General features: G+C 42.7%; 1 protein-coding gene across 1 annotated transcript in view; it reads left to right on the plus strand.

The window, feature by feature from the left end:
• The window catches only part of Adam12 (ADAM metallopeptidase domain 12), a 319,985-nt gene that overhangs the window by 49,113 nt on the left and 253,044 nt on the right, over nt 1–17,828 (plus strand). The window contains exon 2 of the mRNA XM_028868879.2: nt 1,387–1,484. Within this exon, the coding sequence (XP_028724712.1) occupies nt 1,387–1,484 (98 nt within the window). The remainder of the gene's footprint in view (nt 1–1,386; nt 1,485–17,828) is intronic.

The following is a 17,828-nucleotide window of genomic DNA, read 5'->3' on the forward strand; positions in this document are numbered from 1 at the left end:
GCAAGGGGCCACCGACTTTAGGGTCGTCTCCCGTCAGTTAACCCAATTATAAACTCTCTCAGACGTGCCCAGAAGCTTCTCTCATAGGTGATTATACTATCTCTGGCTAGAAGTAATGAATATTCATCATCACAAGTGCCTTTGCCCTCCTCCCCTCCTTACCTGACCTGTGCCCATGATCCTTTTCTCCCTTTCCCAACATAGCTGAGGGACCCAGTTCATTCCTCTGCCTCTGGCCATGTTCATGACTCTTCACCCCTTGTTGCTCAACAACCAGGCATTTAGAATGCTTGAGACCAGCTTTTGAGAATGTTCTGGAAAGGCTACACGAGACAGTTAATGTTCCAGTAGTAATCCTTTTGTAACCTGACTATAACTGCAGACTTCCACATCGAGAATGATAAAACGGTGTGGATTTAGAAGTATTAAGGGAATTGTAAAATGTCTAGGATTAAAATTTCAATACCGTTTGTGCCCCATAAATATGAAGTCTTTAGTAACTTGAAACTGTGCTATTATGACTCAGGTCTGCAAATCATGGATTCTGGCTGAAGAAATGGGAATAACACGTGGGGGAATCTGGTCCCATCCCTCACCTCCAGGCCCATGCTGTGGGCCCACCGAATAGCAAGGGTGTGACCTCATAGGCGAACAAGTCCAGAGAAATCACCATGCTGGTTATGAAAACGATACACCCTCCAGAAGAGAAAAAATGTTATTCTTTCCATTGGGTTTGCTTATGGAAATGGGGCCGAATTGAACCTGTGGCCTGTCAGGCTTCACAGACTAGACCCCAAGAAACAAGGGCGTAGGATAGCTTTTTGAATGACTTTATTGAAAAAAATGAAAATAAATCAGTCTAGTTAGTCTGAACTGGAAAATTAATTTTATCTATAGAATCACTTACCAAAGCATATAAAATTAGACTTCCTAAGTGTCCAGAAGGGACTTGGCCTTGTGTCTAACAGATTCACTGAGACTTAAGTAAATGACTTTAGTCTTAATACAGCTAAAGCCTGGGGACGTTTAATACTGAGCTGATCTTAAGTATAGCACTAATTTATCATTTTAAAAAGTCATTGCATGTGTGCTTCAGTGGCTAATTGAAGGACTGAATTATATACTTTGCCTGAACTAATAATCCAACATGGATTACCCAACTGGAAGGGAAAAAAAATCAGTTTGTTATCTTTAAGGTACAATATTTTAATGTTGAGATTGACAGAATTCATTTGTTTTTAATGCTTGCGAAAAGTTGATGGATTCTAGCATTTCCCTGGACTCGCTCAACTTCCACGTCTTTTCACTGCGTCATTTTTGTTATAAGCTTCTGATGCCAAATTCCTCTACCAGAATGAAAACCCAGCTGCTTCTCTTTTGATTCAGGGGTGAATTTATGGGACCAGAGAGGAGTTTATGAAGTGGCCAGAGCCTCCATTCTGAGCAAGGACCCTGGGATCCTAGGACAGAGCTTCCCAGCAAAGGTCAGCTGTCTCTCTCTCTCTGTGTGTGTGTGTGTGTGTGTGTGTGTGTGTGTGTGTGTGTGTGTGTGTTTGTTTGTTTGTTTGTTTGTTTCATTTGTTCCTTTTCACCCTCAGCTTTGAGACAGCAGAAGTTTCAAAACCGTGTTGACCAAACTGGTAGTCTGCTCATGTTTTGTCTTTATGCGTTCAGTGCAAACTTTGTTCCTTTGAAATGAGAGCGCCATCTTACAGAAGATAAACTGAGTCCAGCTCTGGTAGTCCAGCTCTAAAAAGAACTCAGCAATGTTAGCGTCTACAAACATTGATTTGAGGATGTGGTGGTGAGATGGCTCATTAGTGAAGACCCTCTGCTGCTCTTGCAGAGTATCTGGGTTCGATTCCTAGCACTCATATTAGGCAGCTCACAATCATCCATGACTCCAGTTGTGTGGGTCTGACATGTTCTTCTGGCCTCCGTGGATACCAGCCATGCAAATGGTGTACATACATACACACAAGGAAACATTCATATGCATACAACAGTACATTCGTACAATAGTAATCTTTAAAAAATTATCTGAGGGGTGCTGAGAGTGTAGCTTAGTAGTGGGGCATTTATCTAGCCTGCATGAAGCCCTGGGTTCAATTCCAAAGCCTGAGAAATAATATTCCTATCAAACACCAAAGACTGCATTACCAGACACATAGTTTCTGTGTTCAGTTTATTTGAATGACAGCTATGTTTTTTTTGTATTCATGATAATCTAATAAACACTTTCCCCCAATTGATTGCTAATAGAAATTCTTTCATACAACTTAAAAAATTCACCCTGAGTCTTAATACACTCTAAGCAGTGTTTACTTTTGACATGTTTGATTTGCACCTTCTGTGATGTACCCTAGATAATTGGAATTTTGCCAATTAATACTTTGGTGCATTTCATCTGCCAAGCACACATGACTTTTTTAAATTTCAGAATACATAGTGACAGAAGATGATGAAATCCATAGAAATCTGAGTCCTTTGGAGAGATCACTCTGATGGCTTTGTCCTGGTGTTCTGTGCAAGTATTTTTAGATCATTTTTTCATGATAGAAAACAGATTTTTTAAAAGACCAGTCAGGACTGTAGAAATCCCATGTAGCTTTCCAGAATGGTCACCGGGCCCCTCTGTGTGGGGACAGATGGGATGATTTATATCCTCCATTTATCTCCTGGAGAGCCTGCATTTGAAACTGTTTTAGGAGAGGTTAGTGGTTTGGCCTAGGGAGCCAAATGCCCAATCTGAATGGGGGGGGGGAATCTGTTTTAAAGAGGTGGTCCCAAATTGTGTATGTTGGAGGACAAGGGAGCATGGCGGTACTGATGCTGTTTCCTAGGAGAAAAACTTGACAGTAAAGAAACTCCCATTATGTTCTTTATCAGTCATATTAGGCTATGATGGATGCAGAAAAAGGGAAATATACTACTTAATGAAGAATATATGTATACTCAAATAGTTACAGGCTCTGGGCTGGCAAGATGGCCCAGTGGTAAAGTGGGTGCTTGCTGCCAAGCATGGTGATCTGAGCTCAACCTGCAGGACCCACATGGTGGGAAGATAGAACCAATTCTTTCAAGTTGTCTTTTTACCTCTACACACATGCACATACACACACATAGGCACACACATAGGTGCACACACAAGACATACACACATACACAGGCACACACACATGTGCACACACACACACACACACACACACACACACACACACACACACACACACACGATAGGTTTCTGGATGATAGAGAACACAGTAGAGAGTTTCCCTGGGGGTAGATTTGCCAGAATCAGTGTGATTCCATTGAATTCTAGATCAACAGTGAAGGGTTTTTTTGTTTGTTTGTTTTTGAGTATAAATAAATTCTATATAATGTATGGGACATATTTGTCCTAAAATGGTCTTCGTGTCCCAGTGTGGTTCAACAGAAGTGCAGGTCTGCCTGGGTATCCTGTTTTAAGTGCCAGCACTGCATGGGGAACTAGTACAACAAGCCCCAAAGTTGATGGCTCACCACCAGTGTCAGCTCATTCTGTTTTGCTCTGGCTTCTGGCCTTGGCTTCATCTTTCCTGTCCATTGACCATCTGGCAGGTGCTGTGAGGCATATGTAAGGAGAAAGTGGTCCATCATTGCTGACCAACCTTCTGTATTATGAGATAGTCTGTACCACCAGAAAACGAGGACGCACCATTACTGTTTGGACCAGTTCCTAACTCCTGTGGGATCCCACTCCAGAAGTGGAACCATAAGGGAGATGGGCTAAAGTAGATTGCATTCAAGTGACTCCACAGTACTGGCAGTATTTAAGAGAATAGGAACAAAGGTGATTTGGTGACTGCCAGCTTGCTTAGTGTTTTGATGCCACATGCCCCCCCCCCATTTCAACACACAACGATGACATTAGCATTATGTGACCATAATTGCAACACATGTTCACGTGGGTAACTGGCAAAACCTTCCATGAATGAAGTACACATAGATGGTCTATTAATGTGGTACCCTTGAAATTTTCCATGCAATGGGCACATCTATTTGATCTGGTTAGTATCTGCAATTGTGTGTTTGCCCCCTTTATCAGTAGCAGTCAAGATCTAACCTCGAAACTATATCAACACAGTAACTCTCCACACCGTCTTCTCCCGGTAAAGTATTTGTAAAGCCTAGATATGCCCATTGTATTTCAGAAATGGATTTCCACTTTCCTTGTCCCCACTTTCTTTGACTTGGATGATTTTTAAAAGTACACCTCATGCCCTGGACATTGGACACATGGCCAACAAAGGAGGCAGTAAGTCTTTGCCCCCTGCACCTTACATTCCAGTGAGGGACATGTAAAAAAAAAAAAAAAAAATATATATATATATATATATATATATATATATATATATATATATATATATATATATAAATCATGTTGTCACTCAGAAGAAAACTACATTCTTTTCTAGGGATCCATGGGGAAATACATTGTGGTAGAAATGCCAGGAAAGGCTTTTGTAAAATAAAGAAGATTTCTACCTTTTCCATTGAGTTCCACAGAGCTAGGGTGTGAACAGTTGATATTCAAGGAAAAGGAAGAAGCTGAATTTATAACCAGCACACTGCACATGCTGGGCACACACCATGTCACACTTGGGTCACCAGTGGTGAGGAAGTTGGAGCATCATCAAGAAAAAGAGAGAGGAAGTGGTGAGAACTGGTCAGACTGGAGAGAATCGTCAGAGAGTGGCAGGGGTGTCCCTGTGTCTGGGCTCAGGCTGCACAGGAGGAGGAGCTGCCACCATGGACATCCTCAAGGAGGAAGGATCCCTGTTTGATATGGTTTCCCCATATCGTGAATCTGCCATGTTCGCTGGCTCTCGGTTTGCATGTGTATCAGAACTGCCTGGAGGTGTATTATCAGTGATCTTTCCCTTTTACCTTAGGTCCCAGGCATGTTCCTTTTGAACTGCCCTTGCATTCCTCGGTGGTGTGGCCAGTGGTACAATGTCCCTGTTTGAGCAAATGGCACCCCCATCCATGCCCATGCAGGCACCTCTAAGTGTAGTGGATCACACACAAAAAGGGGCATAAAAGCAGGAAGACTTGGAAGGAAGAAGAGATTCGGTGTGAGAGGGAAGGAGACAGAACAGTGGTTCTCAGCTTATGGGGGGTGATGACCCCTTTGATGGTCGAACTACCTTTTCACAGGGGTTACATCTCAGATATATTGCATATTAGATATTTACATTACAATTTATAACAATAGCAAAATTATAGTTATGAAGTAGCAACAAAATAATTTTATGATTGGGCTCACCACAGCATGAGGAACTATATTAAAAGGTCACAGCATTGGGAAGGTTGAGAACCACTACAAGAGAAGGTAATGAGGGATCTTCAACCAAAGAACCAAACATTTATAACAGTATAGAAGACTACATTTTTAAATGCCTTTGAAGGATTTGTTTTGTTTTTGTTTTTCCAGACAGGGCTTCTCTGTGTTGTTTTGGTGCCTGTTCTGGATCTTGCTCTATAGACCAGGCTGGCCTCGAACTCACAGAGATCTGCCTGGGTCTGCCTTCTGAGTGCTGGGATTAAAGGCATTTGCTACTGTCACCTGGCTCCTTTGGAGGATGTTAATGAGAATATAAGTTTTAGAAGTTTGGAAGACACATTGAGACTATATGGAGTGCTGAAGTGTTGGCCAATGAGACCAGTGACTAAGACAGAGGTGCCTTGTCCCCATCTTTCTTGTCATGAGTTGTCACTGCCGATGATTTAAAAGAGTGGGGGAGGAGGAAAGGACATGGCCTCGCTAGAGTTAGGGACCATTAGCCTTCTGTTGGTGAGCTGGTTGGCATTGCCTATGCCATGGCATTGTCTCATCACTCTCCCTCCTCTTGGGGGCATTGGAAGAATGAGATAGAACAATGGCTTTCAAAGGACTCTGGGGCTGGGCCATTACTGTGCAAATGTAAAGTAATACTGGGAGTTTAAAGTGTCTTTGGGGACCCATCTCCAATTTCATGTCTTAGAAAAGTCAAGCTGAGAACCAGGGAAGACATGTCACATTGATTGAGCGTGAGATGGTCTCGGTGGAACTCAGCCTTTGAATGCTCCAGGAAATGTCCAATTTCCAGCTTTCTCACATCACAAGGAAATTATGGAAATTGTACGTGAAATGAAAAATAAGAGGCCAAAGGATTAGAAGGGGAGCCCAGAGCTTCCTTAGCAGATGGTAGGTCTCAAATATCAAGCTACGACTCATTACAATGGTGGAGGCAGATTCTGCTCTAACAGATGCACTTACTACTTTCCAAGCCCAGAAAACTTAGTCCAGCTCTTGTGTCAAGTGGCTGCTCACAACTGTCCCTTCATAACCATTTTCTGAGGGGAGTGGTTCATGTCCTCTGGCCCTCCCTCTCCTGTGCCCTCCTCCTCTTATGGGTAGCAGTTTCTTTTTTCTTTTTCTTCTTCTTTTTTTTTTTTTTTCTGGTTTTTCGAGACAGGGTTTCTCTGTGTAGCTCTTGGAGCCTGTCCTGGAACTCTGTAACCCAGGCTGGCCTCGAACTCACAGAGATCCGCCTGCCTCTGCCTCCCCAATGCTGGGATTAAAGGCGTGTGCCACCACCACCCTACTTCATCAGAAGCAGCTTTCCAAGGTCTTATGTGGCCTTGACAGCCGGTGCATGCCTCCCTCCTCCCTGCTTGTCTCAACCCTGACTTACTCTCCTGTAAAAGCCTTCTTTTAGATCTCAAACGCCCATTCTTTCTTGGTTGTTCTCATGCTTAATATTTATTATTACTGTCATTGTTATTATTTCAGTGGGCGGGACATGAGTATGAAGGTCTGAGGACAACTTTGGAAAATTGGTTTTCTCCTTTCACCATGGGATTTGAGATACAAGGACAAGTGTGGCCTCTTCTGCTCTGTGGAAGCAGAACTTATCATGGACTGTGATGAGCTGGAATAAATACTCGATGGCGTGTGATTTTTCAAGGTTAATTTCTTTTAGAATGGACTGAGAATTACTGAGACGTTGCAGTGGTAGCACAAAGCATTCCTGTGAAGCCCGTGCTCAGTTTCCCCTGCCGTTCACATTTATGTTGATGTGATATGTTTGTAACAATCAATGAGAGTGTGTGTGCTTACATCCTTCCTCAGCCTGGAAGCTTTTGTTGGAAGAGAGATTGAGGTCACTTAAAAAGAACATGCAAATTCTAAAAAGGATCGGGGGCCCCCCCCGCCCCCCCCCCGCGCAGGGGAGACTCTTAAATTCTACTTTCAGCTGAAGAGCTTATTTTCCCAAAAGTGATGTGAGGCACATCCATGTCACTCTAATTTCACATCACATGATGGAGGAGGGTCCATCACCTGTGTTCTCCAAAGTCACAACACACAACCAGTGAGGGTGACTGATTCTTCACACTTGCTTGGTCAACAGTTGTGCAGGCAACATTGGTGTTTGGGGGCAACCAAAATTTCAAGGTCACTTTCTGGTCTTCCTTCTACAAGTGAGACATGTTTTCAAATCTACCACAAGAATGTCCGCAGGAAAGTCTGTCAAGTCGTGTTAAAAGTAATGGCTAGATTGGGACTAGAGCTGGCCTAAAATGTTGAGGCCCCGCAATTTGGTCTCCGGTACCAGGAAGAATAAAACCCAGCACATAGGACCACTGAATGACCGAAACTCGTGTCGGGGTAGAAGACTCATGTATTTGTTACTTTTTGTCACTCTGATGAAACGCCATGACTGAAAGTGACTGATGGGAAGAGTTTATTTTGGCTTTGATTCCAGTGAGAGAATTCATTATAGTGGGGGAGGTGGAACAGTAGGAGCAGGACACTGAGAGATGACATCCTCAACCACACAGAGAAAACAGAGAGAACTGAAATTACAATGAGGTTATAAATCCTCAAAACACACCCCCAAGGATGTTCTGCTCCAGCAAGACTATACCTCCTAAAGTTTCCCTAACATCCTCAAATAGCGCCACCATCTGCAGACCAAGCGTTCAAACACTTGAGCTTGTGGGGGACATTATTTGTCCAAACCACGAGGCCCACATGCAAAGACTTTGTTTTACATTGATTTCATGTGCTGCTGATGCCCTGACTTTTTGATATGTCCCTATGAACATCTATCATGAGTTCTTGGTGGTATATCTCCATGCTTTCTACTGCATTTTCATGATCATCTGAATAAAGAGAAAAAAACTAAATTATTTAAAATTAAAAATTTTCCCTCTAACAAGGGAAAATGACTACAAAGAAATTAGAATTTTCTGGGTTATATAGAGATTTTTAGGGCCACATGTATTGGAATATCTAAGAGTTTCCATCACTACCTGAAGTTTTGCCTTTTGGAGGCAGTCTTCAGGCCCATTGAGCATGCACCTTGGATTCCACATGTAAAAAGAAATGTATCTTTCCCAAGATGACATGTATTTATAGAATCTGCTCATTAGAGATTTGGGGTAGTAAGAAGTTGATCATGGCACAGTGTACCCAATGATTCCTCTTGATAGATTTGTGAATGTTAAGTGTTTGTATCAGGACAGTTTTAGATTTACCAAAGATGCAGATAAATTACACAATGTCTGTATGTCTCGTGCCCAGTCCCCTATTGTTAACATCTGACATTACTGCACTTAGAAGAGCTATTAGACCACATCAATAGACCCTTCTTGACTGACTCCAACCTTATTCAGTCTTCCTTAGTTCCCCCCCTGATATTATTTCCTCCAAGGAGCCTATTCTGGATCCTTCCATTAGCCGAATTTCCCCAAGACTTCCCTTGTTGGTGGTCATTTCATGCCTTTGCTTGTTTGGGATGACCTTGACAGTCTCTAGGATGTCAGAGGATTTGTAATCTAGACTGCCTCAACTGGAATTGTCTGATGCTTTTCCCTGGGTGGGACAGGGCTTTGCAGAGAAGAACATGGAGGGAAAGTCTCACTCTCCCTACATCATATCAGGGCCACACTTCAGAATGACACAGTGCTAGTGGTGTTGACCATTGTCTCTTTAGCCTTCCTCGCTATCAAGTCCTTTCTTTTCCCTGTTACCCAGTACTATTAAATCACTACACCTGCTTCTAAGGAGGGGGAGGGATGCTGCTGCCTTTCCTTGAGGGACAAGTAAGTACTTACATAGCCTTAATGTTTTATGCTTCTGAGATTTTTTGATTTTCCCTATTTTTCTCTGCATTTGACCATTTGTTTATGACAATATGGATTTCATAGATATTTATCTTGTACTTCAAATTGTGATACAGTGCTCTGGCTTATCTTCTCATTCAAATTGATCCTGCTTTGACCATTGAAATTTCCTTTAATTGGTTCCTGTGTCCTAGTGACATATAGTCGTGTGTGTGTGTGTGTGTGTGTGTGTGTGTGTGTGTCCATACATATATGTTCTTTGCAGATTTTAAAATAGCAAATCCCAAATGCTAGTTCATGGCTGAGGCATACCACTTGTAGAAATGGTGTGGGAGCGTCTGGTTTTGTTTTGCTGTACCTGTAGATGTCTGTTTTTAGCCATCAGTTCTTGAGACCCAAACACAACCATTAAGTTTTTCTCGTGAACAAGCTGTTTGTCAAAGTTAACTTCCGGTTCTCAGCATTTGACCTGGTTCTGGCACTTGGCATTCCTCTCACTGACCTGGGCCTCAGCACTGCCTTTCTGCTAATTACTTGAAATTAATTTGACCTTTTTCTAAAAGAGGCACGCAGGAAGACTTTATTGAGCTGGCATAATCAATTTCTCATCATTTCCCCTCAGCAGAGCCTCTCAGGGTCTTCCTTTTGCTTGACCCACTAATTTCCCCAGCACATAATTTAAAGGTTTGGTCATGAACTCAAAACAGAGCCAGTGAGAACCAGAGCTAAGGAGGCCAGGGTTGTGGGTCATGGCGGTGAGGATTACTTGTCTCCATGGGAACAATTCCTGGCTCAGTTCCTTGACCTTACCTAACAGGTTTTCTCCCTGGGAGAACTACTCAGCATCTACTCCCCACATATGGTCCCAATGACAAACCAAAATTCAAGTTTTCTCCCTGGAGAACTACTCAATATCTATCCTCGCCCCCTCAACCCCCACCAATAAAGTCCCAATGACAAACCAAGCCAATGATAAACCATTTGATTCTTTAAATGCCTGTGTCTGTCATCAGACAAATGTGTTTGGAAGATGAGACCTATAAGAGTTTCTTTATATTTTCCACCCAATAACACCTCCTCAGGCACGTCCATAGACAACCATGCAAATTGAATGTCATACAATTCAGGGTATGGCAGAGGGTAGGAAGCATTTGAACTCCAGAGTCAAATGGTACAAAACCAGCTCAGCTTCTGGGGGGGGGGGGTTGCCCCTGCCTAGCAACCAGGTTCCAGTCAGTGGAGTTCTGTTATAAAAACTTTTAGAGAGAAAACATGCCAATTGAAGATGATCCAGTGTTTTTTTTCCAGAGTTCTTCCAGTATGTTCATTTAATTGGCATTTCAGAACTTCTGTGCTGCTTGCTCAGACAGGAACTCTGAGACTGACAGCCTCCTCCCACAGTGCAAAAAATATGAGCGAACTAAAGGCCATCCTGGGAAGATAATGCTGTCATAACTCCTTTCAAATCCAGCACCTTCCTTTGTAGTTCAAAACAAGACTGCTGGGGCCCATCATTTGGGGGCCTGCAGATTCAGCTGGTAGGATGCGTTTGCTTGCCAGGTCAATGGCTGGCTTTAGTGTTCTTTGACGCCTTGAAGACTGTAAGTAGACTGGGTGTGAATGCATCAGCTCTCTGGGAACTCCAGTCCACCAGGCCCCGCCTACCAATATGTATGTCTTCATGCACAGGGGCACCAATAGTGCCTGCCCATGCTGTCGGCTTCACAGCTTAGCTGCTTGATAAGTTAGGAACCTTGGTTCTCTAGACCCCTAGGCTTACTCGTAATCTTAAAGGAGGAGAGAGGGGCAGTGTTTTGAGATCTGCCTTCCTAGAGGCTGTGTTTTTTAGCCCGCTGTTTCATTGGCAGGTGCTGAGCCTAGTCTGGTTCAGTCTGGAAGCTTCTAAGGGGAAACACTCGGATTGGGTACACACTCTGGACACCCTGGAGTTTCCAGGACCAAATGCATAGCATATTTTGCTTTTCATGGCACATCTGTCAGTTGCCCAGATGGGGTTAAGAGCAGCTGACTGTTGGGATGAACAGGAAGGAATCCCGCAGACACAGAGGAAATGTCAAATGCTAGTGATAGACGGGAACCAGAGGCAAGCCTTTGGCCCTAGCAGGCATGATGAGGAAAGGGCTGGCAGACAAAGCTGGCAGGACAGGAAATGAGTTGGAGAAACTTTAAAGATGTCTTCCTATAAAATAAACGTCCAGAAGTGGTAAAAACGCATGCCTTTAGTTAAGTCCACATGCCTTAAGACAACACGTTATTATTTTTTTCAGGGAAACCTTACCCATTACTAAGGCCCACATTTTCAAATTCCCCAAATGTCAGCTCACATAGAATTGGCCTATTATGCTCATTAACCTCAGAGGCAACTCCTTGCAAGAAATTCCTAGAGCTATGACAACAAATTAATTTGGCTGTTTTATTTGAAGCGGCTAAGACTGGAGCAGGGCCTCAGCACTTCCCTGCTCTGTTTCTGGTTCGAATGAGAAGGACATTCAATGACACGTCCCCACTTCCCTGCAGCCAGAGGCAGCCACAGAGGCCTGCTCTCCCCTCCTCAGCCAGTGAGGGTAATAGCAGTTTCCGTGAACTGTACTTGAATGACAAGCTGTAGCTCTCTGCTTGATCATTATTTTTATTTTTGTGTTGTCTGTGTGTGTATGTCCATGTGTATATGTAAGTGTATACAGGTGAGTATTTGTGTGTGTGTGTGTGTGTGTGTGTGTGTGTGTGTGTGTGTGTTCGTTCATGTGGAGGCCAGAGAATAAGTTCAGGTGTCATTTCTCAGTCATGAGCAACATTTTTTGTTGTTACTGTGTTATTGTAGAGACAGGGTCTGTCTCTGGCTTGGAGCTTGCCAGCAGGGGTGGGGTGGCTGGCCAGTGAGCCGCAGGGATTGTGCTGTGTCTGTCTCTCCAGCACTATGACTGTAAATGTGTGCCACCATACTTGACTTTTTGTGTGTTTTTTTTTGTTTGTTTGTTTGTTTTTTGGCATGGGTTCTGGGGACCAAGCTCAGTTGCTAGTGCTTCCAAGGTAGCACTCTCCCACTGAGCTACCTCTCCAGCCCTCTGTTCATTTTTCTAAGTAATTGTCATTCCTACTTTAGATAAGACACTCTCAGCACTTGAGTTCCAAGTGAGTGAGGCATTTTCAAATGAAGCATGGTCTTCAGTACCATGCTGTGGAGTTGGAATTCCATACAGAAGGCAACTGAAGGCCACTGAAGGTTGAAGAGTAGGCACATGACATTTAGGAACTATATTTTTGAGGAGGTTTGACAAGAGCATCATTGGAAGTAGAATGGGTGCTTAGATAACTTTTTTTTCCCTTGAAAATGCCCATTATGTCTCTCCCAGTTGACTGAGTCATATCTTATTTATGAATGGATCATGGTCCCCAAAATGTGTTCCCAGTGAGAAACAGTTCGGAAACCCAGAGCCTCATGAGGTGGTGGTTCACTCAGCAGCTGGGGGTATCCTGTACCCTAAGGCTTATCCTACTCTACTCCCTCTGCTTGGAGCCCCCTTTGGATCCACCTCAAACTCTGTCCTGCCCCACGAACCCCAGTGACTGCTGCTTGTCCTCTCCTGGGCAACATGTCTCTTTTCCAGGAACTACACCAACTTCTCTCCCTACATTCTTTATATTCTGTTCCCTCATTCTCACTGTATTCTCCCTCTGCCTTTCAACCACAATCCTAAGACGCTTCCACAAAGTTGGTGGTCTCCTCTCCTCTCCTCTTCTGATTCTCACCTCATACTTTGCCTTTGGTCCAGAAGAGCCCTGGAGTCTGTCCCCTGAACGAATCAGTTTTTAACCTTTCCTATGAGCCTGTTTATCATCACCCCATTCATCACATGATGGAAAAGACCCTTCACATCTTGGCCCAGACTCCTCCTTCCCTTCCCCACTGTCTCACTGAAGCAGATGGCTACTCAGTTCCCAGTCCATGGCTCTGATTGCTCTTTCTTTGATCTCCCACACTCTGCCTTACCTTTCTTTAGCCTGTCTGTATCCTGGTTAAATGTCTGCTTTCTCAAAAGAACTTTCCATCCCAAGAGGAGGGAGACATGTGTTCTTCATTCCCCAGTCTTCCTCAGAGCCCACCCTATTAAAGCTGGTGTGATACAGGCTTCCTTCCTCCACATGTACACAAGCATGTGCACCTGCATGCACACGCACGCGCGCGCGAGCACACACACACACACACACACACACACACATCTACACATGCACACATACAAGCATGCATGTATGTACACTTACTATTCTTAGAGTATGTATTTACAAGGAGCAATTATCTCTTCTCAAGTATGTTCTTTTTCCATCTCAGCCTCAGTTACACTTCTGAATGTATTTGGAAAATATGGATAGAACGTAAGTTTTCTTGGAAAATACAAGATGTCCAGAGAAATTTGACTTTCAGAGAAACAGTATTTTTAGTACAAATATGGTATGTGTGATGAGGGCTCAGGACCCTTTGAGAGAGTGTCCAAGGGGACTCAGTACTCAAAGATCACTAAGTACCAAGCTCAGACGAAGCGTCCTGGGGCTTCCTTTGACCACTAATGAAGACTATTATCCCTAAGCCCCCCCCCCCCCCCGTTTTCTCCTTTGCTGTGATCCATCGCATCACCTTACAAAGTTGATGCTCAGAAACTCTCTATCATCGCCCTCAGGATGCACATTTTCATATCTTGTCCCAGTTACATCAAATGTGAGATGGTACTAATAGTTTTCCTAGTATATGCTACTCTGTATTATAGATTTTCTCCTTTTATCTGTGAGGAAGACACTTCCCTCTTCCCACTGGCAAAGACGGTACCACCCTAAGTGGTGATTTTCAGTGAAAGACAGTATAAGGGTGTCTTGGCATGGATGCTCTGTTGTGCTCTTTACTGTTGCTTCTGTACCTGTCTACTTCTCTCTCCCACACAAGCAGACACACATAACATAAGATAAAGGAACAAACCTTTTAAAATAAAGGGGAAGAATAAAGATATTTAGTGATCAAATAAAGGAATTAAGTTTCCTCTCCAATAGATTCAACTATGAAAAGAATGTTTCCAGGTTGAACAAAAGGGATTCCAGATGGATACACAGGACAACAGGAAGACCATGAGGAAGCCAGTATGCTGGCAAATGCAATTCTATTGATACATTAAAACAACAATAACAAGATGCTTAGGGATTTGCTTTAAAACAACAATAACAAGATGCTTAGAGGTTTGCAACATATGGAAATGAGATATATGAGCCCTGGGAAGGAAGGAAAAAGGCGGTTAAACTGTTGTAATTATGTTGCTTGTTGAAGGCAGTAAAGATGCTAGCATAAGATGCACTGTAATGTCTCCCATGCTTATTTTAATCTCTCATATAAGCACCAAGTGGATAATGTAACCATGTATTTGAAGCTATTACAAAAGTATGATGAATAATAGCTTTTTTTTTTAAAAAAAAAAAAAAAAAAAGGAAATGTCTTGGCTTTAATCCCAGCACTCAAGGAAGAAGCAGGCAGATCTCTTAGAGTTTTTGTCTAGCCTAGCTAGACAGTGAGATCCTGTCTTTAAAGAAAGAAAGAATAAAGTCCTAATAGACAAAAAAAAAATAAGCAAAATGTAGACTGAGTCCTAAATCTGCCAATCCCTTCAGTGAAATTTCATGAACTACTTTAAAGCAAAAAATTTGTGAATGAAATTAAGACAGTAAATTTCCTGTTTGTGATTTATACGACATGTACTTTATATATAAAAATATAGTTGAAATACATGTGAAATATGTCAGTAGCTAAAGAAATTTCTATAGAAAACAGTGAAAGGATGGATAGATATGCATATATACATACATATTTATGGGTGTGTATATATAGGTAGGTAGAAAGATAGATGCTAACTTTAAGATCACTTCTGTCTTAGTTATGGTTTCTATTGCTGTGAAGAGACATCATGACCATGACAACTGTTATAAATGAAAGCGTTTAATTGATGCTAGTTTACAGTTTCAGAGGTTTAGTCCATTATCTTCATTGTGGGGAGTATGGTAGCATGCAGGCAGACATGATAGCTAAGAGTTCTACATCTGGATCCAAAGGCAGCAGCAGGAAGAGAGAGAGCGCGCCACTGGGCCTGACTTGAGCTTCTGAAACCTCAAAGCCCAACCCCAGTGACACACTTCCTCCAAGAAGGCCACGCCTACCCAAACAAAGCCACATCTCCTAATCCCTCTCAAATAGTGCCACTCTCTAATGACCAAGAATTCAAATACATGAGCCTATGGGGGCCATTCCTATTCAAACCACCATGAGATGTCTAACATTATTAATTGTAACAGATTCAATATAACAACTTTGATTGGAAAAAATTAAGGGTAATCCATAAAGAAAACAGGCCAGTTAACCTGGTCACAATTCTATTCACAATAATCTTCAATCTCAAGTGTTTTTTAAAAAACACTTTTTAAAAAAGTCTTTATAAAATTTGTGGAACTAAAAGGATGGACAAACAAACTAGACAGGCTCTTAGTGGAGATTTCTGTTAGGTAATAGCTTCACATGTGATGATGATGATGATGATGATGATGCTTTAGATTTGGTGTACCATGTTAATGAGCGTAAGTAACTGTAGCTATCATTCTTCTATATTCCAAGTGGGAACATCACTTTGGGAAACAATTTGGAAATTTCTTAGAAAGCCCAACACATATTTGCTATGTGCAACTGAGTATTTTCCTAAGCAAAATAAACATGTCTAATGCATCATGAAAAATAGATGAATGATGTCATGGCAGCTTCATCATTGGAGGAAATATGGCTGAGGAAGGCTTCTGAACTTCCAAAATAGCCCTTTCACTTACAGATTACTGTCAATTCTAACCACTACAGTGGGAGAATTTTAGAGTACTTTCAGCCTGGAATCACTGCCTGTTCATACAATGGTCACTGTGATAGGTCACCATGACAGTGGTCTCACAGTGAGGAAATGCAAACTCTCTGTCACAGATCGAGAAATCAAGGCACCGTGGCTGTTCTTGGTCACTGGTTTGCAGTGACACCAACATTGAACACATCTTTTTTTCCTTGTCCTCTGGCCTTGCAGAGCAAGGTTGTGCTCAAAGCACAATGCCTTCTAATGTAAGGCTTTTTTGATGGCCCAGAACAGCCTTCCTTGAGAAATGGCCCCTTGCACACTATTAGAGCTTTCTTCCCTGTCTTCTTTCTCATTGGATCTCAGCAACTATTTAGCTGTTCCTACTGATCACGCAGGATTAACTTCGCAGGAGGGAAATGGCCGCTAAGCCTGGAAGAGCTGCGCAGGTCTGTCTGTGCTTTGCCCCTGAGATGACAGCCGCAAGGACACAGCTGTTGTTACCTTAGTGACACACACACAGCTCAGCAGAAGCAAGTATAGCAAACACCCAAAGGATGGTGACCTCTAATGACAAATGGGGATGTCCCAACCTACTTGTGTAAAGGAATTTCTGCTTACTGAAACAGACAGGGTCACACTGCATGCAGAAAACACTAGTTTCAGGGGCAGGGCTCAGTTGGAAAGAATATTTATCTAACATCCTGAATCACTGGGTTCAATTCCTAGTACCCCATAAACCAGATATTGTGCTGTGTGCCTGTAATCCCAGCACTCAGAAAGTGGAGTCAGTAGGACCAGAAGTTCAAGACCACCCTCAGCTGTGTGATAAGTTCAAGGCCAGCCTAGGCTACACAAGACTCTGTCTCAGAAACAGCAACATAAACATTCATCTCTCATTTGTTACAATGATTAACACATCAGACATCAAAAGGATCGCATTAGCCCTGTGTCTTAATTTCCCAGGGTAGGTGTGCTGGCAAGCATCCAGACTCCTGCTCTGTCCCATTCTTAGCTTACAGTCTTCTCTCCTTCATGTCCAGACCAATCCCCACCCATGCTCTTTTATTCCCCTCTGGAAGTCACCTCTTTTCCGGCATCATTATCTCTGTGCCCAAGTAGTAGAAATTAAATATAAGGAGGAGTTTACTGTGTTAAGTGCACATGGTTCGGCCTCACTGTGTGAGGATGCAGTCTGTGACAGTCTAAGACCCAGTCCTTTTCTTTCTAAATGTTGTTTTCCAGCAGTGAGCTATAATTCAGGGTATTGAAGTGTCTGTCATTTTTGAGAACAACTGAGTATAAATCATCTTGTCTGATGTTTATGGAGATCACTTCAGGCTCTTAGTCCTCTCCTTCCCTTCCGCCCTTCTGTACCTCACACCCCCTCCTACTCATTATCTAAGCATCCTCGCCCTAAGCAAGGGGTGAATTCTTTCCATCTCTCCATGTTCTTTCTTCTCATGATCATTTGTTTTGCTGAATCCCATTTATCATATTCTAAATATCATAAAAGACCAATTACTTTCTTTAAAAAAAAAATGCTGATTCTCCACTTTCAGTTCAAACTCCTTGAGCTCACTCACAAAAGGAAGAGACCGAGACTGCATCTGTGGTTGCCGCAGGGGTGAACTAGTGAGAGAAGGAAGGTCTAAAGGCTGAGGGGTTCGCTTGTAGAGTTTGGCACCAAAAGGTAATGAACAGCATGGACTGGTCAGAACACAGTGGGGGGAGAGTAGAGTCTAAGGAGCAATAAGAGAATTAAGCCAAATGATTATTTGACTTAAGCATCGG

Source organism: Peromyscus leucopus, chromosome 1, assembly GCF_004664715.2.
Source record: "Peromyscus leucopus breed LL Stock chromosome 1, UCI_PerLeu_2.1, whole genome shotgun sequence".
Taxonomy (NCBI): Eukaryota; Metazoa; Chordata; class Mammalia; order Rodentia; family Cricetidae; genus Peromyscus; species Peromyscus leucopus.